The sequence below is a fragment of the Xyrauchen texanus genome, chromosome 11 (assembly GCF_025860055.1).
Source record: "Xyrauchen texanus isolate HMW12.3.18 chromosome 11, RBS_HiC_50CHRs, whole genome shotgun sequence".
In the NCBI taxonomy this organism is placed as follows: domain Eukaryota; kingdom Metazoa; phylum Chordata; class Actinopteri; order Cypriniformes; family Catostomidae; genus Xyrauchen; species Xyrauchen texanus.
Window position 1 is genome coordinate 17,055,543 of NC_068286.1, and position 25,753 is coordinate 17,081,295.

At 40.8% G+C, this 25,753-nt stretch overlaps 1 protein-coding gene across 5 annotated transcripts in view; it reads right to left on the reverse strand.

Annotated features, from left to right (window-relative positions):
• Positions 1 to 25,753, reverse strand: part of LOC127651383 (teneurin-3-like) — a 348,816-nt gene that overhangs the window by 236,504 nt on the left and 86,559 nt on the right. For all 5 annotated transcript variants that reach the window (XM_052137168.1, XM_052137167.1, XM_052137166.1 and 2 more), the window contains exons 2-3: positions 23,143 to 23,469; positions 10,336 to 10,614 (exon numbers count right to left, since the gene is read on the reverse strand). In XM_052137168.1, coding sequence (XP_051993128.1) covers positions 10,336 to 10,614; positions 23,143 to 23,374 — 511 coding nt within the window. In that variant the 5' untranslated portion in view covers positions 23,375 to 23,469. The remainder of the gene's footprint in view (positions 1 to 10,335; positions 10,615 to 23,142; positions 23,470 to 25,753) is intronic.

Genomic DNA, 25,753 nt, shown 5'->3' on the forward strand with positions numbered 1-25,753 from the left:
AGTATGCAGTTGATGTTGACTGCTGTTTCTTTGTAGGACTTTGATGCACAGTGATTATAACATCTTTGAAGTGATGTTTCCCTCTGCTGCACAGGCTTATTGTCAGTAAAAGCTGCAGGTAACTATAGGTTTTCTATTGTATTAGCTCTGTGTTTAAACTTAATCCATTTGTTTAAACTATTTGTGTGTGTGTGTGTGTGTGTGTGTGTGTGTGTGTGTGTGTGTGGGCATGTTTATTTGGTTTATGAGGACAATTTTTTAGGTTACAAACTGGTAATTAAAAGGGTATTATGCTATAAATGTGATTTATGAGGACGTTTCTAGTGTCCCCATAATTTAAATAGCTTAAAAAACATATTAAACAATGTTTTATAAGTTTTTTGTGAGGTTAGGTTTAGGGGTTGTGTTAGGTTTAGGGGATAGAATCTATAGTTTGTACAGTATAAAAATCATTATGTCTATGTAAAGTCCTCATAATGATAGGTAGACCAACGTGTGTGTGTGTGTGTGTGTGTGTGTGTGTGTGTGTGTGTGTGTGTGTGCTTGTGTGTGTGTACGAAAGAGAAAGAAAGTGTTTAGAGTTCTTTTTGAATGGGTATACATTTGGAATTCAAAATCAATATCTAGCATTCAAAATCCCAAACCCCCCTGTAAATAACCAGATTATAAAACAGATTATATAACTTAATAATATAATTATTATAAATAAACTTGGGACTTTGAAAAAAAAAAAAAGGACAAAGTTGATATGACATAAAAAGAGGAAGGAATATTTAGGATTCTGCAATATTTCTAGGTCATAAATCATATGTGAAATTGTGATATTGACCATGATGACTTCTTTGTACAAAAGGTCAGATTTCTTTGTTATCACTGAAGCACACAAGATGCTCTTTGGAACATTCTCAAATCATGCAGGGATACCATGGATCATCAGGTTTTGCACAAATTTTTAAAGTCCATGCCAGCTCAATTGTATGACACAGAAGCATAATGAGGGCTTATTAAGTGCTAAGAAATTCTGAAATACATCATGCTTTTTGTTACTTTTGATATGCTAAAAATATAAATTATAACAATAAAATAATTATTAATGAATTAATAATTAGATGGACTAGTGATCTCAGCACTTTGACCACAATTTATATTTACTAATATATATATATATATATATATATATATATATATATATATATATATATATATATATATATATATATAATAAGGCAATATATAAAAAATACATGACTATTTAAACAATTCAAACATTTTAAAAAACTTAATACAATGTAGTACAGTGATAATAATTTAACAAGTGTTGAAATTACTAGAATTATGTGTGAGACAAAAAAGATGGAGCGCGCAAAAAAAAAGTATTTGTAAAATTTCAGGCATTCGTGATGATGAAATGCCTTATAAGTTATAAGTTATAAATTCAAGTCATGAAACAAAATGTTAGTGAAAGAGTTTTTTGTCACATCTTTGAATAAAATGTCAAAACACCTCTTTACTGTTTTATACAACTTTTCAAATAAACTCTTTCATAAATAGACTTTTTTCCCCTATTACATGAATTGGCTGAGAAGAGGCCATTAATCTTTGTATAGCACACTGTGTTTTTCCAGCCTGCTATCATCAACCAGATGGACATTTATTTATAATAATAGTTCATGACACAAAAACTGACCATCTTGTTTCAGTAGCTGGCCAGGCGGTGAGCTTTTCATAAATATTAGCATTTTCACAGTTGACTGTGTGTGGAGACCTCGAGATAATGAGGTGTGCGGAAATGACAGGCTTGACATGAGTCGAGGACAAGTCAATAATTGAACTGAATATAGAACATCAGCACTGAGATGACATTTATATCCTTTCCTAATTATTACATTCATCCCAGTGACTAATATATATATATATATACACACACACACACACACACACACACACGCACACGCACACACAGACACAGACACATGAGTTTCAGCTATACAGGACCCTTAGGAAGTGCAGTATTTCTCTGTAAACACGCTCCCTGTTGTGTGAGTGAATAGAGTGTTTGAGTGAGCTGCTGATAGCTCATCCCTCTAATAAAACAGACACAGACACGGTTGTAACACAGTCGAGGTGAGTTCATGACCCTCACGGGGAAAACAATGCATCTCAATTTGGCCTCCGGAGACGCCAGAAAACCGTGGCCATTCAGCAATGGCACAAGATGAAATCAAACTGCAGGCGTTCTTTTATGTCTTTTTGTTGTCTGTTTCTTGCATTTTTTTAATTTTTTTTGGTCTATTCGACTGCTTGAGCAACAGCTCCAACTGGATGGATCATACTAAGCTTTAAGCAAGGAAGCAAAAGTTTGTTTTCAGAAAAAGTCTTTACTAGGACTGGCTTACTAAGAGAACTAGAGCGCTGCTGGAGATTTGTTTGGAGGGTACAACAGCTAAGCTATAGGAAGACATGAGTGGACTTCATGATGCTCTGATTTCAGTGAGCTTTTAAATGATTCAAAGATTATAACCTCTAATTCTCTGCCTCTGTAATTCCTTTTATGTCAAGAAATGACAGAACTACATGAAAGAAAGAGAAAAAAAAATCTTTCTAAGAAATTTTCCCATGTTTCTATAAGAAAAAAGCAAGCACAAAGTCAATGCATACAATGCATCAAGCAATTCATATGTAATTTTTTTTGTCATATTCTGCTTTAAAAGGGATTTTTTTTCTGACTCATATGTATGCATTAGCAATACAAATGGGATAATAATGAACACTCAACAAAACCACATATTTATATTACCATGGGAAAACAATACTCCCCATGTCAAAGTGAAGACAAAACATCTTTATGTGCTCTTTGTGGTACTTAAATGAATTTCTTCTGTGGTTTTCTCACCAAATCACCCGTCACTATTAAATCATAGTAACCGTTCAAGTGTAAACAGCTGTAATGTGTCTGTACGCTCTCCTATGTATGACGTTCTGGTTTACAGGTCTACAAAGCTTTTTTGATGTGCTGCGCACACAGGCGCTCTGGCTCGCATTCATTGGTGGTGCAATCATTGTGCAACGGCGGCTCTTTCCTCTGTTATCTTTCCCAACATCCCGTTCCCATCACTCTCACCTCTTATCTTCTTATGGCTGGGTTTCTTAGCTGAGGCCCGAATATCAATAACTTTGCAAGGACCAGAGGACAATGTTTAGGACAGCCAAACAACCCCAGAGCAATTTAAACTGAACACAATTGCAACAGCATTGCTTTTCACGAAAGTCATAACCCTTTTATAAGTGAATTAATTTATAATACAAAACATGTGCTTTATCACCACTTAAGCTCTTGATGTCTTTCTCTCTTACCAGCTACATTTAGCACCTGGCTATTCTTGAAAATAAATTGTTGAACATATTTATATCCCTACAAAGTTGCCTATTTAATCGCACACCCAATTAAAGCATGCCTGTGTGCAAAAGCATTAGCCTGCTAAAGAGGAAGCAGGATGTACTAAACAACATATATTAGATATTTTAGGGTCTGCTAGGATAAAAAGCTTTAGTTCTCCTCTAATTGCTTATTAAGCAGTTTTGTAAAGTTACCTCAAGTAATTAGATGAGTGCATTTTTAAACTGCAATGTACTAGAGCATGCTTGGATGCTTAATGGATGCATGTGTGGATGTAATGTTTATTAGTGGGCCCATAGAGAAAATACACCCCCAAATCCACAGAAAGTTCTATACATTCCCCACCTCTTTAATGTAATTTATCAGATTGGTTGGCTAACTTGATAGCTTTCTGCTAATAGTAAGAGTGTACAAGTGTGCTGTGTCTGAATCTCTGAACAAATTCTACTGTTTCTATGCACAATTCCTCAGATTTTATTGAATTATTTTTGTAGGCATGCATATATGTTTGCACCCATAACCGGGTGGGCTTCTTGAATGGAATAACCATGCCCATGATTGCTAGGCTGGACTGACTAAGCCAGTTAAGATATTTACAGGATTTGCATTGTTGTTGACACATTTCTCTTAATCTCATTAAGCTGATGCCTGTGACCGTCTCATATATACATAAGGAGAAGTGAAGGGGTGTGCAATGCACTCTGGCCCTAAGCTTTACCAAGCAGAAAATCACTCCCAGGGGTCTCTATCACCTCCGATGATTCAGCAAAAGAGCGACAGATAGGAAAAAAGAGACTTGTAGTGCTTATGGCAATGCGAGTAATAGAAGAGAGTGAATTCCTGAGAATATCCTGACATTTTAAATCTGTCTTGACTGCTGGACACTATTGCTGAGGAAATTTGACGGATTTACAAGCCAGAAACACGTACAAAGAAAGTGTAAGCTCTTGACCCAAACCAAACAGGCCTCTGTAAGCGTTCAAGTGAGGCATTCCTGTCCAAAGTATGTCAAATCCTTTGATGTAGCTTCACAGCCTCTTAAAAAATGGGGTGAATTTAGATGCGAGTTCTGGAACTTTCTCTCCCTCAGCCAGCTACTCGGGCTAATGGCCCTGCAACTTCCTTGCTCACAGCGGGAAAAGCTCTCTCATATCTGTGCAATTTTTGATTAAAGCCGCCCAAAATAATAAAATAAGCCAAATCAAAATGGAAGCAGATTAAAACCGCAGTCGGGGAGCGGTGCTAACGAGACCCCGAATAGTCAGTTGAGGTCTTCGGCTCTTTCTCCTCTAGTCAGGGCTCGCCCCCCTCTCTTTCTCCTCTTCCCCTGAACCCCCCGTAGAGCGCAGATGGGTGAGTGTGTGTGTGTGTGTGTGTGTGTGTGTGTGTGTGTGTGTGTGTGTGTGTGTGTGTGTGTGTGCGTGTGAGGAGCTTCAAACAACCACAAAATCAAAAACAGATCTAAACAGAGGAGCAGGTGTCATATGCTGGCAAGATGGCTGCAAATAACAGGAGGCAGAGCATTTTCTTCTAGATCTGAAGAAAAGTTATATTATATTGTTATATAACACACCTAATTGACATTGTGATTATGCAGAATAAAATGCAAATGCTTCTGAATAGAATGTGTCTTCTCAAATATTTTGAGCACTGATTCTCCATGACTTTTCCAGTTGTTAGTGATTATATAAGTGTTTACAATGTGAATCTCAGACATTGTACTAACGAAAAGCAATTTCTAGCCAATTAAATATGTCAGAGCTAGGCATAACAAGAAAAAAATACATCCACTATAGGCTATATATATATATATATATATATATATATATATATATATATATATATATATATATTACATTTTTTCTTGACTTCTCAACAACCTTTTAGGATATTCTAAAGCGTTCAAATTACCATTTTAACATTTTCAGTTTTTTTTTTTATGGTTTCCTTGATTTTATGTTAAAGGAATGTTCCAGGTTCAGTAGAAGTTAAACTCAAATGACAGTTTTTGTGGAGACTAGGCAAAGCCTGGGATGGTCCTGGGATGCTAGTGTGTGCACACATGAAGAATAGAAGCCGTCTCCCCAAGAAGAGATTCGTTTTGTGTTTATTTGGCAACGGTGAAGAGGTCAAACACACATCATGTGTGCCTCGTTCCAACCCGCTGCCCAAACGAGGCTTATTAATTATGCACCTCTTTTCTCTACTGCCCACTCCCGTTGTGAGCCTGGCTAAAGGACAGCCCTCAGAGGCGGAGCGACAATGATAGGAGGGAGGGGTGGGTCATTCTGTCACACACATATCGCATCTACGTGTGTGGCTATACTTTTAAAATTACATTAGTAATAATGTTCATGAACTGGCCCTATTCACTTCTATTGATAGTACCTTTCTATATATATATATTTCTTTTTTTAAAGGGGGGACAAATGTGGTAAGCACAACATTATGCCACAACTGCTGTTGATTGAGCTTAACTTGTATGAATCTGGAACATTCCTTTAAGAATACTACAGTAAGTAAAAAATAAATAAACTACTGTATACACTATATATATATATATATATATATATATATATATATATATATATATATAAATACAATTATTATAATTGTATTTTTTTTTGCCTTGACATGAAGACTGTGTGTGTGTGTGTGTGTGTGTGTGTGTGTGTGTGTGTGTGTGTGTGTGTGTGTGTGTGTGTGTGTGTGTGTGTGTTTCGGTGGTTTCTCTTTCCATTCATTCGTTCCCTCCGGGGCATTTAGCAGGTGTCCAGTGACCCAAGAAGAGGGAGACACGGGTGGGCATGCGGTGAAGCACATCCCAGGCTCAAATGTCCCCTGGAGATTTAGGACAACATATCCCTCCTTTGTTAGCGGCCATCTCTCCTTCGCCCTCTCTGCCTCTCCCTCCTCTTTTTGCTGCAGTAGAGCACATTGTGCTCAGGTGTTTCTCCAGCCCCCTTCTCCATTACAGGATATTAAGTCAAAAGAATAAGAGCAGGATGAGTGACTGCTTCCTATGCCCGAGCCGAGAGTGTCTCTATGTGAGCGTCTCTCTCTCAGTGTACTCTCTAATAGAGTTTAAGGGTGAACTTGGAAATGTGGAACCAGAATTGATATCCTTTCACAAGAACCGTGTCTGACAGCGGTACACAGATCTCTTTCACTTCCACTCTCGGCTTCTGTTTGAGAAATCCCGCTTTTCCCCCAAATGGAATTAACCTCCAATGTGTTTAAAGTCAAAAGGCAGTGTCGTCATCTGCACAAACACAATCAAGCTCCGAGGCGACGAGCCGAAAAATCTTGAAAGCTACAAATGACTCCATCTTGAATTCAGAAGAAAAGGGAGTTGGGGAGAGTGGTTAAAAAAGCCAAACAGTGTGTCAATCATTTGGACACACTTTCTTCCACGGTGAGGCCAGGCACATGTAAACAGGAACTCTTTTTATATGGCTGGAGAAAGCTTTTTCCTACATTTTATCAAGAGGTACTGAGTCGTTGGGAAACAGTAGCTGACATTATTACCAATATCTTGTAATGGAGTGAAATGAAATATATATATATATATATATATATATATATACACACACACACTACCGGTCAAAAGTTTTGAAACAATTACTCATTCTTTATTATAACTTTTTTTTTTTTTTACATTTTAGAATAATAGTAAAGTCATCAAAACTATGGAATAACATAAATGGAACTATTGGAATTATGTTGTGACTAAACAAAATTCTAAATAAATCAAAATTGTGTAATAATTTAGCATCTTCAAAGTAGTCACACTTTGCCTAGAATTTGCAGAAATGTAATCTGGACATTTTCTCAACCAACTCTTCAGGTATCACCCTGGGATGCTTTTTAAACAGTACTGAAGATGTTCCCATCTACGTTGGACACTTATTGGCAGCTTTTCTTTCTTATTTGGTCCAAGGTTCTTTATTATTTGGTCATCAATTTCAAAAACTTTTTTTTTTTTTTTTTTTATAACATTTCAGTTTTTTTTAATTAAATAAATTAATATGGTGCCACAATTATATTTTTTGTCTACAAAACCTATTTCAAACATTTATGCATATGCCGTCGGATCAAAATATTTTTAAGATCATGAGAAACATTTCAGTCAAGTGTTTCCAAATTTTGACCGGTAGTGTGTGTGTATGTGTATATGTATATGTATATATATATATATATATATAACTGTATAAAAGTTTTAGGCACTTGTGAAAAAATGTTGAATAGTCAGGATATTTTCAAAAATAATGCCATAAATAGTTTTCATTTATGAATTAACATCATACAAAAAGAAAACATAAAAAAAAAAGCTAAATCTATATTCGGAGTGGCCATCTTTTCCTTTAAAACAGCACCAATTCTCTTAGGTACACCTGGACACCATCTTGGTTGTTGGCAGATACGATGTCCCAAGCTTCTTGGAGAATTCACCACAGTTCTTCTATCTATTTAGGCAGTCTCAAATGCTTCTGTCTATTTTTGTTATCTCAGACTGACTCGATGTTCAGTGAGGGGCACTGTGGGGGCAATGACATCTCTTGCAGTGTGCCCTGTTCTTCTACTCTAATCTTTTCTATCTGCAAAAGTAATGTTTGGAGTCTAAAATGTATTTTTCTCATTGACACACTAAATAACCATATAAAGACAAATGTTTTTGTGAAATATATTAAGTGCCTAAATCTTTTGCTTATATATATATATATATATATATATATAGTCAGCCTGCAGCTGACTCTTGTTAGGATTTAAACAACAACAACTGCTACATATGCCACAATTCAATGAGACAGTTAGGGTAAACCCACACTCAGCTATGTAACGTGTCAACACTAGTACAAAAAAAGTCAAAACAGTATTCAGATCTGAGAGTTTCTTCTCTTGATATTGATATGCATCAGACAAACATATACAGGGGCCAGAAAAAGCTATTTCGATACTCCTGGATGCATCTCACACTTAACAAATGTATTCATTTCATTAGGTAAAAAAATATGAAATGATATACAAATTATTTTAGATTACATTTCTCAAAACTATCTTCACTGATCTTAGCTATTTTTGCAGTTACTTTTAATTTGTTGGTATCACAGTGATTTTAATGGCTGAAAAAAAATAAAAAAAACAAGGTTACAGTGAGGCACTTACAATGGAAGTGAATGGGGGCCAATTTTTTTTATGTTAAAATACTCACTTTTTCAAAAGTATAGCCACAAGAAAAAAAAAACTATATGTGAGTAAACATGATTTTAGTGTGATAAAATCACATACTAACCTTTTATTAAGTTTTAGCCAATTTGACTTCATTGCCATGGTGATATATTTTCAACCAACCCTAAAATAACTGAAAAAATTACAATTTAAACAACTTTACAGCTCAAATAATACGTGTTTTTATAAAAAATATAAGTTCCAAATTTCTGACATTAAATCCTCCAAATATTGCCCCATTCATTTTCATAATAAGTGACACTGTAACCTTGATTTTTACATTTTAAACAAAAGGAGGGACAAGTCAAAATCAATTTTGTGGTAATCAACATTATGCCACAAATGCTGTCGATTGTGCTTAACTTGTATTTAACCCAGAATATTTCTTTAGCACAAAAAACTGACACACATGCACAGGCCCAGAGCTGCTTTTACAAAAATTAACTACATTAATGAAAGTGAAATGAAAATCTAAGCTCCTGTCGGATGAGTGTATTCATTGCTCTGGTCATCAGAGATATGAAAGTCACGCAGCACATTCATCTCATAATGGAAGCAAATATAACGATCCTACACACTCAGCGCTTTGCCTTTCTTAATTAAGCCAAAAGGTGTTAATGAAAGTGATTAGATAAGGTCTTCTTAAAGGTTATTTGCACACAACACCTGTTAGTAAAAGGAATTTTAATAAATGAGAAAAATAAGAAAAATTCAACGCTGGGAGAGCTTGCGGAGGGAAGATAAATGAATGATTCAGCTCTTAGTTTTCTGATTTTATTTACCTTTCCATCAAAAAGGTTGTTGCTGTCAGCAGCTTAATTTTCAATTCATTTCATGGAAAATAAAGTAAAAAACGACCAGGAGTGATTTTTTTCCCCCTCCTCCATTTCAATCTCAATTAGATCAGAAAAAAACGACAAGAAACAAAACAGGGATTTTAAGTGTGAATAAAAATATATTCAAAAAAGCATGTGAGGGCGTGATGACATGTCCCCCCTGCTGAGGCCCTGCTCTGGGAGAGTGGCAGCGGAAGTGTGGTGGGGATGCCCAGAGGAAGCCTGTCACCTGAGCATTCTTTGAATCATCACAGCTGCTTTGAGGGAATGAACGACAGCACCAAAAAAAAGGAGAGAGAGAAAGAGAAAAAGAGCGAGAGAGAGAGAGAGAGAGAGAGAGAGAGAGAGAGAGAGAGAGAGAGAGATCGCTGCTTCTTTCACTCCTCCAGGTTTCAAGCATGATCAAATTTGCACTTCAAACTGCTGGGGCCTGTTAACCAGCCATTATGTGTGTTCGCTCATGCAAGCGGAGCATTCCAACGATGGCTAGGTAAGGTCTCCTAGCGCCCAACACAAAGATTTGATTGGCTCACTGGAAGGTCCCCTCAAGGTAGGGGGAAGCGTTGGTATGGGTACAAAGAGAAAGAAAGGATGCAGATGTATTGACTTTATTGTCCTACATATTGACTCTGTGGCCGGTCAAGATAAAAGTCAAGAGAATCTTATAATGGTAATATTATGCAAGAGATAGGTGTGATATGTGCGCAGAATACAATTACAATCGTTAGATGTATAGACAGTCAATCTATAAACATTTGCTTGTGTTAGGTCCCAGAAGAAAATCAGATAATGTTTGTTCTTATACAATGTGAGTGTCTGTTCGAGCTGGTAGGATCAGGATTTAAAGGCTAAATGGTGTGTGGCGTCACTCACCGTTCTCACTGTCCGATTTGTTCTCATGTTCTGTGTCAGTCAGGGTCAGCGCTGAATTCGAACGGCTGGACAAGCAGGAGTTGCGGCCAGACTTGACACCCCTGCCCCAGAGGCGCATGGCACGCTCCGGTGACATCACCCCTTCGTTCTCAGTGTCCACGTCTGAGCCTGTGCCAACAGAGTAGCCGCGGTGGGGGAGGCCCATCTCTGCGCAGAAGGCCAGGCCACGGCGTGTGGCTGGTTCGCATATTCCCAGCTGCCTAAGGTTAAAGTTTTGACCTGTGGGAAATACATACATACAAAATGAGCATACAGTACATCTAAATGGATGCTATCAACATAAATATTTTAGTTTAAAATGTATATGAATGTCTAAGAGAAAGTGTATATTCTTTTCACTTAAACAATTTTTTACCTTCACTAGCTCATTTTAAATGGCCCTGCGGTGTGGCAAATTTGTTTATTTCTGTAAAAGTACAAATATTCCATGTAGTTTCTCAATTAAAGGAATATCCCGGGTCCAATTCAAGTCAAGCTTAATCAATAACATTTGTGGAACTTACTGTAGATTAATTACCACCAAAAATAAATTCGACTAGTTCCACGTTTATAAAATGTTTTAATAAATAATAATAATAATAATAAAAAGGCGTGATTACAGTAATGGAAGTTAATGGGGCCAGTCCATAAACGTTTTAATCCCTCTGTTTCAAAAGTCTAGACAGAAGATGTAAACACTACACAGGTTAGCATGATTTTAGTTTGATAAAATTGCTTATAAATATATCACACAAAAATCATGTTAACATGTATAATATTTATGTCTTGTGGATATACTTTTGAAACAGTGTGCATTTTAAAGTTTCTGGCCTGGCAAAATTTAAGTCTGTTAATCAACATTCACTTAAAGGAATATTCCGGGTTAAATACAAGTAAAGCTCAATTGACAGCATTCTTCACCTAATATTCATTACCACAAAAAATTATATGTGTGTAAACATGATTTTAGTGTGATAAAATCACTTACTAAACAAAAATTGACCATTTTCAATTCCATTGTTAGTGTCTCACTGTGATTTTTGCTTTTTTAAAGAAAAGGACAAACGAGTCAAAAAATGTTCTTGTGGTAATCAAAATGATGCCAAAAATACTGTCAATTGAGCTTAACTTGTTTTGAACCCGGAATATTCCTATAATAATAAAAGGTCATAAAATTTGCATGCTCGATAAATAAGCAAAATGCTGTTAAAAAATATTTTAGAACCACAAGTCATCTTTCCTAGAGTATTTCATGTCATAACTAGCACTGTATATTTATATCTATATGTAATTTTGAGTTAACAAACACACAGTGACACACTTGTAATACAGCAAAATAGTATTAAACACTGTGAGACACATTCCACATGCCCTACTTAAGCAAAGGAAACAATCAATCAAAGAGACACTAAAAAGAGCCCCTTTTAACGTCCTGTTTTGAAGTCTGACTGGGGGTTTTTCTGCAATTATTTCTGCCATGTGCTCTTATAGTATCAAGAGAATGAAAAATAAATGTGAGACCAGTAATTCCCCGGACTCCAGATGTCCTCTTCCAAATACACAAACACACATGCACACACAGAGGCAATTCTGTGTAAGTATATGGCCATGAGAAAATGAGATTTCTCTCACTAGAGGAACTAGGGAAAGCCTAAGAGGGCTCGCTATCACTCTCATCAATTCGGAGTAAACTCTTACACAAATATAAGTGTATATGTGGGTGTGTGTGGATGGGGTCTCAGGTATGCTTTGTTTGGCCTGTTCTGTGGGGTGGGGTGAGCCCATATGTAACCCGCACACACACACACAAGATGAGACAGTCACAATGTACAGGTGAAACTCGAAAAATTAGAATATCGTGCAAAAGTTCATTAATTTCAGTAATTCAACTTAAAAGGTGAAACTAATATATTATATAGACTCATTACAAGCAAAGTAAGATATTTCAAGCCTTTATTTGATATAATTTTGATGATTATGGCTTACAGCTTATGAAAACCCCAAATTCAGAATCTCAGAAAATTAGAATATTACATGAAATCAATAAAAAAAGGATTTTAAATACAGAAATGTCGGCCCTCTGAAAAGTATAATCATGCATATGTACTCAGTACTTGGTTTGGGCCCCTTTTGCATTAATTACTGCCTCAATGCGGCGTGGCATGGATACTATCAGCCTGTGGCACTGCTGAGGTGTTATGGAAGACCAAGATGCTTCAATAGCGGCCTTCAGCTCTTCTGCATTGTTTGGTCTCATGTCTCTCATCTTTCTCTTAGCAATGCCCCATAGATTCTCTATGGGGTTCAGGTCAGGCGAGTTTGCTGGCCAATCAAGCACAGTAATACCATGGTCATTGAACCAGGTTTTGGTACTTTTGGCAGTGTGGGCAGGTGCCAAGTCCTGCTGGAAAATGAAGTCAGCATCTCCATAAAGCTTGTCTGCTGAAGGAAGCATGAAGTGCTCTAAAATGTCCCGGTAGACGGCTGCGTTGACTCTGGACTTAATAAAGCACAGTGGACCAACACCAGCCGATGACATGGCTCCCCAAACCAACACAGACTGTGGAAACTTCACACTGGACTTCAAGCATCTTGGATTGTGTGCCTCTCCATTCTTCCTCCAGACTCTGGGACCTTGGTTTCCAAATGAGATGCAAAATTTGCTCTCATCAGAAAAGAGGACTTTGGACCACTGAGCAACAGACCAGTTCTTTTTTTCTTTAGCCCAGGTAAGACGTTTGACATGTCCAGGACCCCCGTCTGTGTGTGGTGGCTCTTGATGCAGTAACTCCAGCCTCAGTCCACTCCTTGTGAAGCTCCCCCACACATTAGAATGGCCTTTTCCTGACAATCCTCTCCAGGCTACGGTCATCCCTGCTGCTTGTGCACCTTTTTCTTCCACACTTTTCCCTTCCACTTAACTTTCTATTAATGTGCTTTGATACAGCACTTTGAGAACATCCAACTTCTTTTGCAATTACCTTTTGAGGCTTTCCCTCCTTGTGGAGGGTGTCAATGATGGTTTTCTGCACAACTGTCAGGTCAGCAGTCTTCCCCATGATTGTGAATTCAACTGAACCAGACTGAGAGACCATTTAAAGGCTCAGGAACCCTTTGCAGGTGTTTAGCTGATTAGAGTGTGACACTTTGAGCCTACAATACTGAACCTTTTCACAATATTCTAATTTTCTGAGATTCTGAATATGGGGTTTTCATAAGCTGTAAGCCATAATCATCAAAATTATATCAAATAAAGGCTTGAAATATCTTACTTTGCTTGTAATGAGTCTATATAATATATTAGTTTCACCTTTTAAGTTGAATTACTGAAATTAATGAACTTTTGCACGATATTCTAATTTTTCGAGTTTCACCTGTATGTCAAAACTGCGTTTATTTGCAGGCAAACAAAAGTACAGCACGGAAAATCCAGAGGGAGAATGGTCAGGGTAGCGTAGGGTCAAAAGCCGGGGAAACAAAGTCGAGTAAAGGGGGAAATCCGGGAGAGAGTGGTCAACGAGAGTGGGGAGGTCGAAGCCGGGAATCAATATGCAAACTAGAGGGGACTAGAGGGAGCAAAAGACAGGGGAACAAGAGGAGCTGGCAAGCTAAGAGGTAAACAAGAGGAGGTCAGAACTAGACGAGACTAGCGGGGGGCAAAGATACGGGAAACTAAACACAATAACCAACACTGGAGAAACGAATGCGTGTGGAATATATAGTGACGAGTGCAGGTGTAAACAATGAACAGGAGTGCAGATGACGCGAGTGCAGGTGTAAACAATGACGTGGTGATTGGAACGAGTGCAGGTGGTCATAATGTTCTGGATGAGGGCGGGAAGCGAGCGAGTACGCTCGCGGAGTGCATGTGTGCCCGGGGGGGAGATAGTCTATGAGCATGTGAGCTCGTAGTTGCAAAAACGAGCGTGCAAGCTCGAACGAGCAAAACGGGCGTGGAAGCCAGAGGGAGGAAAAAGAGCGTACGAGCTCAAGGGGGCGGAGCGAGGGAGCGGAGTTCGTGACAGTACTCCCCCCTCTGAATAGGACGGCTCCTGACGGCCGCGGGAGGCGGTGCAGGATGATAGGGGGACAAAGGGAAGTGAGACAGTCCATGGGCAATTCAAGGTAAGGTCAGGGGGAACATAGTGGACAGGCGGGTAGTCGGGAGATCTAGGGGGCAGCCATAGGGCAGAGACTGGGTCAGGGGGTCTGGAAGGCGACTGGAGGACAGGGACTGGGTCCGGGGGTCTGGAAGGTGACCACCGGACAGGAACAGGGTCAGGAGGCCAGGGAAGAGGCCACAGGACAGGGAGAGTGTCAGGGGGCCACCGGACAGGGTCAGGGGGCCAGGGAAGAGCCGTGAAAGGCGGAGCCGTGGAGGACTTGGGAGACGGAGCCTTGGAAGACGGAGCCGTGAGAGACTTGGCAGGCGGGGTACTGACAGGCTGAGGAGGCGGCGCCATGGGGAGCTCAAGAGACAGGGCAGAGGGAGGTGGTGCCGTAGGAGGCTCTAGAGGCGGAGGCCTGGAAGGCTCTGGGGGTGGAGCCAATGACGGTGGCGCCGTGGGCGGCTCCAGCGAGGTAGGCCTGGAAGGCTCTGGAGGTGGAGCCGAAGGAGGCTTTAGGGGCGAAGGCCTGGAAGGCTCAGGAGGTGGAGCCGATGATGGTGGCGCCGTGGGAGGCTCTAGCGAGGTAGGCCTGGAAGGCTCTGGAGGTGGAGCCAAGGGAGGTGGCCGTGGGAGGTCCCCGAGGCTTACCGACCTGGCAGGCTCTGTAGTCTCGGGGGGTAGAGCCGTAGCAGGCTCGAGGGGCGGAGCTCTAGAAAGCTCGGGAGGCGGAGCCGTAGGAGGCTCGAGAGGCGGAGCCGTAGGAGGCTTGGGAGGCGGAGCCGTAGGAAGCTCTGGAGTCTCTGGGAGTAGAGCCGTGAGAGGCTCGGGGAAAAAGGTCGTGGAAGACTCGAGAGGCTCTAGAGGTGGGGTCCTGGAAGGCTCGAGAGGCTCGAGGGGGGGAGCCATGTAAGACTCGAGGGACGAAGCCCTGAGAGGCTTGGAAGGGGGTAGAGCCCTGAAAGACTCGAGAGGAGAAGCCCTGAGAGACTCGGAGAGGGGAAGCCCTGAGAGGCTTGAGAGGGGGAGGAGCCCTGAGAGACTCGGGAGAGGCGAAGCCGTGAGAGGCTTGAGGGGTGGAGCCATGAAAGACTCGAGGGACGGAGCCCTGAGAGGCTCGAGGGGAGGAGGAGCCCTGAAAGACTCGAGAGGGGAAGCCCTGAGAGGCTTGAGAGGGGAGGAGCCCTGAGAGACTCGAGAGGCAAAGCCGTGAGAGGCTTGAGGGGTGGAGCCATGAAAGACTCGTGGAGGAGAAGCCCTGGGAGGCTTGAGGGGAGGAGGAGCCCTGAGAGACTCGAGAGGGGAAGCCCTGAGAGGCTTGAGAGGGGAGGAGCCCTGAGAGACTCGAGAGGCGAAGCCGTGAGAGGCTTGAGGGGTGGAGCCATGAAAGACTCGTGAGGAGAAGCCCTAGGAGGCTTGAGAGGGGGAGGAGCCCTGAGAGACTCGAGAGGCGAAGCCATGAGAGGCTTGAGGGGTGGAGCCATGAAAGACTCGAGGGGCGGAGCCCTGAGAGGCTCGAGGGGAGGAGGAGCCCAGAAAGACTCGAGAGGCGAAGCCATGAGAGGCTTGAGGGATGGAGCCATGAAAGACTCTAGAGGAGAAGCCCTGAGAGGCTTGGAAGGAGGCGGAGCTCTGGGAGGCTCGAGAGGAGGAGCCTTGGGAGGCTCGTGAGGCGGAGGCCGTGAGGGGCGAGCAGAGGCTGGCAGAGCCGTGGAAGACTCTGGGGGCAGAGCAGAACCTGGCAGAGCCGTGGAAGACTCTGGGGCGGAGCAGAACCCGACAGAGCCGTGGAAGACTCTGAGGGAACCTCTGCGGTCTTGAGCACAAGACGAGACTGGGGAGAAGGGGCCCTCTTCCTTCTCTTGCGTCCTCGGCCAACAGGGGACGTGGCCATGGGGACGGTCGAGGCTACAGGCGCTGGCTCGTCGACCGTGGCGGGCATGGGCGCTGGCTCGTCGGCCGTGGCGGGCATGGGCGCTGGCTCGTTGGCCGTGGCGGGCATGGGCGCTGGCTCGTTGGCCGGGGCGGGCATGGGCGCTGGCTCGTTGGCCGTGGCCGGCATGGGCGCTGGCTCGTTGGCCGTGGCGGGCATGAGCGCTGGCACGTTGGCCCTGCCAGGCTTCGAGACTGGGGCCGTGACAGGCCTCGGGACTGGGGCCGTGTCAGGCTTCGTGACTGGGGCCGTGTCAGGCTTCGGGACTGGGGCCGTGACAGGCCTCGGGACTGGGGCCATGTCAGGCTTCGGGGCTAGGGCCGTGTCAGGCTTCGGGGCTAGGGCCGTGTCAGGCTTCGGGGCTAGGGCCGTGTCAGGCTTCGAGACGGGGGCCGTGTCAGGCTTCGAGACGGGGGCCGTGGTAGGCTTCGAGACGGGGGCCGTGGTTTGGAGCGCTGGTTCAGTGTCTGCCTCCCCCACAGTAAACGAGGAACCAGCGCACAGTAGGGCGAGGTCAATAAACTGAGCCAGGTTGAGAGAGCAGCGACCACCAGGCATAAATGATGAGGCTGGCTCATTCAGTCCAAATTGAAAAATGTCTTTCAGAGCCACCTCATCAAAATTCACCTGGTTGGCCAGGGCACAAAAATCAGTCACATAAGCCTCCAAGGGTTGGCTCCCCTGGCGCAAAACCAAGAGTCGGGCTGATGGCTCCATAATGTCAAGGGCGGGGTTATGAGTTACACAACCGCTGCCTTGCATGAAAAACCCTTGGTTAGCGTCAGAAGAGCCATAAAACCTCTCCGGGATGGAGAGTATACGGCGCCGCGAGATGCATAGAGAGCATCAACGGGCTCAGGGGCAGACACAGGTGAAACAGGGTGAAAAAAATCAGACATAGCACATACCTGCTGCCCCTGGGCCGCGAGCGCTTGGTCATCTCTCCCAGCTGCAATTCCGCGCACAGAACGCGCCGCGACAATCCGCTCTAGTGAGCTGCGTGAATCCTCCGCGTGACGCATTGTGACTGTCTACGGTGAGGTTGGTTATTTTGTAACCCGCACACACACACACAAGATGAGACAGTCACAATGTATGTCAAAACTGCGTTTATTTTCAGGCAAACAAAAGTACAGCACGTAAAATCCAGAGGGAGAATGGTCAGGGTAGCGTAGGGTCAAAAGCCGGGGAAACAAAGTCGAGTAAAGGGTGAAATCCGGGAGAGAGTGGTCAACGAGAGTGGGGAGGTTGAAGCCGGGAATCAATATGCAAACTAGAGGGGACTAGAGGGAGCAAAAGACAGGGGAACAAGAGGAGCTGGCAAGCTAAGCGGTAAACAAGAGGAGGTCAGAACTAGACGAGACTAGCGGGGGGCAAAGATACGGGAAACTAAACACAATAACCAACACTGGAGAAACGAATGCGTGTGGAATATATAGTGACGAGTGCAGGTGTAAACAATGAACAGGAGTGCAGATGACGCGAGTGCAGGTGTAAACAATGACGTGGTGATTGGGATGAGTGCAGGTGGTCATAATGTTCTGGATGAGAGCGGGAAGCGAGCGAGTATGCTCGCGGAGTGCATGTGTGCCCGGGGATAGTCTACGAGCATGTGAGATAGTCTACGAGCATGTGAGCTCGTAGGAGCAAAAACGAGCGTGCAAGCTCGAACGAGCAAAACGGGCGTGGAAGCCCGAGGGAGGAAAAAGAGCGTAGGGGGCGGAGCGAGGGAGCGGGGTTCGTGACACCATAGAGCACTGGTAAAACACAAACTGACAGGTAAATGGGACTTGCTGGCATCTGGGGAGCCATTTGGGGAGTGTTGGGCAATGAAAAGATCCACAGCTCCAAAGAAAAGGAAAGAGAAAAGAAAAATAAAGCTGTAAATTGATAGCACAATCTATCTTTTTTTCTCTCTCTCTCTTTTTAGCTTGTGAGATTGTATCAACTGACCCAAAACACAGACAGAAAGCAGAGCTTCTGTAAACACTCCTCCTCTTAACACACACACACACACACACACACACACACACACACACACACACACACACACACACACACACACACACACACACACACGTTGGTCTACCTATCATTATGAGGACTTTCCATAGACATGATATGTACAAATACTGTACAAACTATAGATTTTATATAGATAACACAACCCCTAATCCTCACAGAAAACTTTCTGCATATTTTTATTTTCAATAAAACAGTATTTAATATATTTGTTTAAGCTATTTAAATTATGGGGACACTAGACATATAGACATCCTAATAAACCACATTTATAGCATAATACCCTTGTAATTACCCATTTGTAACCTAAACATGCCGTCCCCCCACACTCATATGCAGACTATAAAGAAGGCAAGCTAACACCCTATGTGTGGAACTATCAAGTCTCATCAGGTGGTCAGATAAACTGCAGAGTTATCAGTCTGCTCTGCAAAGCCAAAAAAATTGCACAGAAAAAAAGGTCTAAAAGTAGTGATCGGTTTTTGCAACCAAATACTGTAAAAGTAAGTTAGTTACATTTCTGTTGGCTGAATGAATATGACATCTATACTAGCTCTAACACACTGACAAATGAAAAAGCAGACGTGACACACACTAGGTGGCATTGCAGCGAGCACAGAAATGTGGGTGACATTTCAAAAGGACACAGGAGGGAGGTGACAAAGTGTCATTTAAAAGATCTATGTGAAAAATGAAGGGGAAAATTAGCAAAGAAACCTGATCAAATTGAGGCAAGCATGGTACTGTCATAACAGAATATCTACTATATTCATTTCTCAGACCAATGGGCTTTTTGTGTAAATTGTCATATAAAGTTTACTCTTGTCTATAATGCTTACTATTCTGTGTATATTGTGTAAATTTTGTACCTTGCTTGTAATGTATACCTTCTAATACCCTGTATTTATTGTTATATATTTGGCACTTTCTGTGGACTGTAGTGTTTTTATCTAGCTGTTAATGCACTCCTATTTCCCACAAGGGAACTATAAAACACATACATACATCATATTCCTTAAGAGTTCATTTTCTTGGTCTGTGTGGCAGAAAACTTTATCCCCTCGCAAAACACAGATCAACAAACAGACCCAAAACAAGTATTCTAGCTGAGAAAGGTGGGCAGTCACTTGACTAATTATTATCCTTCAGCACCACGTACGTTCCTTGGCAAGTCTGGTTGTGCTAAGTGAGCTTGAAAAATATGTTTCACAGCGAGACTGATGATGTTTTTTCACTGTGCACCTTCTTACGTGTATTTTGGAAGGATGCAGATAAACTGCAGCAATTAGCTTTTAGAGGAAACACATCGGCAACACGTCTAAACAGCCATTTACACGCTCTTTAAAATGTTTTTAATGAACTGACTGCAGTCTCTAGGGCTGTGCAAAGTCCCATACCGAGGGGCAAACTGCTACTGAAATGAAAGATTATTTATATCCCTGTCATGTCAAGACTGAAAAAATGACTAGATATAGCTGATTTTCTGTAATCAAAATGTCAGATAGCTTATTGTAAGACTTTATTTGTGTCATTTATGGAAGTGACAAAAGAAAAAAACAAACACTTGTAACATAATGCTGTCTTAAGCTTCACAATTAACAATCTAATCAGTTTCACATTAATATATTTGAGCTTACAGATAGAGAGTAGGTGAAGTTTCAGACAAAAATGTCACAGACACAAACAAACTACAAGGGGGAATGTGTGGGGTAAGTTTAAAAAATAGCTTCATCATGCAATAGTATCTTGGCAGTCTGAATGGTAGTTTTAGAACTTTAAATCTGCATTGTGAAACAACAGTAATAACTTCTACACATAGAATGTCATAGTAAAAGATATCTTAAAATAACAATCTCATTCAATTAGAAAAAGCTTGTTGTGTTGTCATATTAAATATTGATATATACTACTAATTTACTTTATTGCAATATTGCATTACATAAAACAATACAAATGCTAATAATAAAAATACTTTAGATAATGCTCATTGTCAGCATTATTTTAAACAATAGTATGTTATAATTTTGCAGTTACGAAGAAATATATTTTTTGCACTCTGTTTTTAACATTGTAAAAAAAAAAAAGAAAGAAAAGAAGTGTTATTTTCCTGGTACTTAGTGTGTTAAGATAATCACACTTTACATATGCAACATATAAATGCAATGAAACAGAAAAAACAATGTGCTACAGGGAATGTAAGGGAAGAGGCCAATTTTAAAACAGTGTGCTAGAATGAAGGCATTGTAAAGATTGTTTTGATTCTAATTATTTAAAACACATGCTTCCCAAACACACAGAATAAAACAGAGGAATACAAATAAATAAATAAATAAACCCACAATGATTAAAAATAACAAACTTAAAATGAATAGAAATTTTTATATATCTGTTATTATCCTTAAATGTAAAGTTTCAAATATCGACTTCATGTTAGACATTTTTAAAAGGCTTTAAAACTTCTGCAGGCGTTACAACTTATAATTAATTTCCCGTTCTTTTTGTCTGGATCTAATGATTTCCAAACTCTGCATTTAGTAGAATTAGTCTGTGGAGCAGACTGCATTCCACGGAGGGAGCTTATCTGCCATGGTAATACGTGTGCACAGCTCGAAAAACACAGAGGCCTTAAAAACCGCAGTGTCGGAGAGAAAAAAAAAAAAAAGAAAGCCTTTCCTCACATTTACTGCAAACCATATATATATATATTGTGAAAATATATTGGGCCATAGAACGGATCATTTATTTAGTCGTTTACTAGCAGATCCTTATACATTTTTATGATTTAGGCTCTTTAAAAAGCACTGTATAACATATAATTCCTAATTATTTTCAAAATGCCACAGTAAGTTTTTACTGTAACAGTAAAACTTAGATACAAATAAATGTATCTACCCTATGTAGGATCAAGAATTACATCAAGTGATTTTAAAACTATTATAATCGTTTAACACAAATTTGATATTAAGTTAAAAAATAATTGTTAAGTCATTTACACATGAAAGCCTTATTGAGTCACAAAATTCCATGTCACAACAATCACTGCAAAAAGCTGCACATTTACAATGAGTACAAGGAGGAAAAAGAAATAAAAAAAGGAAATCGCTGGTCCCCTGCATTAACAGGAATTAATAAGGGCTATTAACTACAGAAATAATCAGGGTTCCACTGAAGTTCAATTAAAATCATATAAATTCCAAATGAACACCAATTAGTGTAGATGCAATTGTACAGGATAAGATAATGGAGCAATTATGGCTTTTCTGCTCAAATATTTATGATGTGTTAATTTGAGTTTGAAAGCAATCAATGAACTGGTAATGACCTTTATGGAACTTTGTAATAGAACTGTACGACATGCAGCACTTCCCAGCAAGGCTACAATATTTCAGATCTCAGTCATTTCATTCTGCCATTGTTGTGTAATGGCTAATTAACAATTTCACTTTGCTTGCCTGGTCCATTATATTTCACAAAGTAATTCTTCGGGTATCATATTTGCTATGGACTTAAGGCAAAAAATATTTCACATGACGAACAATGTGCGTGCTAAGGTTAGAGCAAGAGGCTGAGCTAGGTGATGTCTGCTACATGGGTAATTATGGAAAGAGTGTTGAAGACCATGTTAAGACCAGAGTGCAGTCTCAAGAGCTTAACCGCACTACATCTGCGAGTGCCTTTGCTCTTAAAGGGAGTGTCTCTCTCTCTCTCTCTCTCTCTCTCACTCGCTCGCTCTTTCTCTCCATGATAGAGTGAGCTAACCTGCATAATGGTTTGAGGCAGGCTGCTCCTTTACCCCCTGCTGTAATCTGGTGTCACTTCCTGTGCTTTCTAAAATAAACACACTCAACAGACACAGCCTCCAGCACTCCACTGACTGATAACAGCTAGGCTGACCTTCAGCTTAACACAACACTTACGTTAAGGGCACACAAATACGGAGGGTTAATTTCTTTCACAACACCCAGGGAGGACACATTTGATCCAAATCTACATTTGCTCTAAATCTACAGTGCAACACTCACCTTTCCTGGTGTAAATTTTGATGAAGCCTTAAATGGAAGAGGAACCAAACAAAGAGAGAACTCAATGACTGTGAGGGAGTTTATAAAATCAAGGGTTGTATGAATGGTTGCGCACCCTCTGCGCTCATAATTAGTAATAAAACTAACTGTGGCCAACCGGGACACATTGCTAACTTCAGAACAGCGCAATAATGTTGTTTATTTTTTTATGGTGCCATTCATTATTGCCAATGGGGCATTTGGGCAAATGTTATAAGGAACATTTCAGAAGTGAAAATGAAAGAGCGGGTCCAGGGGTTTGCACAGGGCTAATGAGAGGCAACGTTTTATTTCAGTAGCAAATTAAGTTTGTGTGTGTAAATCTGTCAAATCTGTTTTGAATCTGCTTCATTTCCCAATCAAAAATAAATAAAGGATTTTGAAGAGAAAACATGCACTTGTTCCAACCCAAATTCAATTTACTGTTATTATGTATAATTATGATTATGCATGCCACATATCATAAATTGAATGTGATCCATCCAAAAATGCATTATGCGCATACTTCAATGCGTACTTCTTAAAAGCAGCAGCTACATGTTTCTCTTTTTTCTTGAACGCAGTCTAAAGCTGTACTACATGTGACATGTGTGCTGGGTGAAGTAACAATTGCTTCTCCGAGGTATGAGGGGCACAGGTGACTCACCTTGGCGGCTATACTCGTCTGCCTCTCGGTGGACCATTTCTTTGACGTGGCCTCCGTACAGCAAACGTGAGGAATCGTGATCGAAGGCCTTGAGTGTCTCGCTGGAGCTGTAAGACTTCTGGGTGGGCACGCGGCAGTCCTCGCTGTCTCCGGACGAGCCCATGTAGCGGCGCTCTTTTTCTCTCCTGCTCTTGGTCAGTGAGCAGTAGGGCCTGCGTTCTTTCACATCCATCCTGCCCGCATGACGCAGTGAAACGCAACACGGCAACCAACTGGAGCACTCGCTCGTCACAGACTCCGCCCAACTGTGAGCTTACTGCTGTCTACCTGGGGAGCAAGAGAAAGGGAACAGAGGGATAGGAAGGGGGGGGGGAGAGAGAGAGAGAATTTTAAAAACGTGTAAACTACCGGCCAAATAAACCTCACACTTATTCTTCCCAGGATTCAAAAATCCCTCTACACCTTCTGGACTGTCGTGAGACAGCATGAGTGTGTCTCCTTTCGTTAGACAGCGTGAGAGTTACTCCCTTTTCCCTCCTTTTTGTGTGTAATTGAGTAGAGAACTTCCTGGAGATTTTGACTTAATAGAGCCTTCATTGTGGGGACCAAATATACCAAAGACAAATTTTTGTGAAAATAAAAATAAAAGATACATACTAAATAAAGTCTTAATGAAAATGTAAAATGTAAAATGGTGTCTGTGAGGGTATGGTTACGGGACAGAAAATATCATAAACTCAATATAAAATCAATAGACGTCAATGGAAAGTCCCTATGATTAAAACAAAGTGTGTGTAAGTGTACAGTATATGTTAGTGTGTGTGTAATCGAGGAGGGGCGGGCTTGTTTAGGGAGCTGATAAGCTTAAGAGCAGCACTGAGAGGTCAGGACGGGACACTGTGGGGGTGTTGGTTAATTGATGACCACTCTGCGTTGGCCTGTGATATGTCAAGAGTTACTGATAACTACAATACAGGCATTAAGAGGCCGTAAGAAAACACCGGATCAGAACATCCAAAGCGGAAGGGATTGAGAGAGCCAGCAACCTTTCATTAAGCCCTGCCAGCAAGAATTAATGAAATCTACCTAAAACATCCTGGGAATCGATGAAGAAAAATGAAGAAACGGTGAGAAAAAAAGCACATTAATGGGAGATGGTGGAGTAATAAATGATGACGGGGGCCCTGTGGTGCGTTTCAAATGTTTATTAGTCCAAAACCTTCTGCTTTTAATTTTGGGTCCCGATAATCACTGTACTTTAATTTCTTTCTTGGCTGGCCCTCTTTTGGAGCTCTCCCAATGTGCATGCTTTGCTGTTCATGCTCAAACATATTTTTTTTTTTCACCCTAATCCTTTCTTCCACTCTCTCTCTCTTGAAGGAGGCTCTCTTCATTTTTGGATGATTTTAAAAAGCTTCCCTATAAGGAAGTTTCAGAGATCTGGAGACAGAGGGATCAGGATGGGATGTTTTACTAGGTGAAGATGGTTATGGGTCATTTCCTGGTTTGACATTAATGTTTCAGAGAGAGAAAGAAAAGGGTAGATAATAATAGGGAATAGGGGTAATCAAAATGTCTCTTAAGTGTGAAGTTGAATTTGAGAGTGTGCAAGCGTTCTGTTGCTGACTGAAATGGCAGAGTGCATTCTGCTTCTGCCACAGATCAGTGCTATTATTGGTTTGTACTGAAAAGGGGCGTCCCCTTTGATCTCTCATTGATGAGGAATAGGCATTGCACTCATAAATAGAAGCAGATGGTCACCCACACACACACACACACACACACACACACACACACCACCCATATGCTGCTCTCACTGAAGTGTGATTTACATTGTTACCAGAAGTTTCAGTCTTAATTCACCATTTATCTTTTTACCACCATCATGACCAGCAAACTTTCAGGGAATTGTTTGAACTTTCAGAGATTTTATTAAATTTCAAAGATGCAATAATAGAGTTATTATCAGTTTGAGTGAATTGTAGTTTATTGCAGTTAAAATATATTAAAATAATGAAATACAAACAGAATCAAAACTGAAAAACTGTGCTCATTCCAACAATGCAGAAACATTGTTTAGCTTCAATGATTAATTTCAATAATTACAATGATTACACAGTGTATATAAATATATATACATACATATACAGTGTAATCATTGTACTTATTGAAATATATATATATATATATATATATATATATATATATATATATATATATATATATATTATTATAATTTGTTTTGTGAGAAAAGGGACATTTCTTTTTATAGAAGACAATATCTTTTCTTATCAGCCACCTTAACAAAAGGCACTTTTGTCTGTGAAGAATATGTGTTCCGTAATTATCAGATTTTTCTCTGTCTTTGTAAATTAATTAAGAGCGGCTGATAAACTGCATTATTGGTAATTAAATTCTTAATTAAAAATCGCTGCAGTTCAATGACTAGCACCAAGCCTTAAATAAAAACATTTATAAAAAAAAACAACGAAAAAAACACTGACATAACTAATATGGCAGTCGGTTCATACGGGAGGATTGTTGAGGTAATTTGAGCACTGTATTGACATGGGAGTCTGAGGAAAAAAGACAAAAAAAGAAGAAGAAGAAA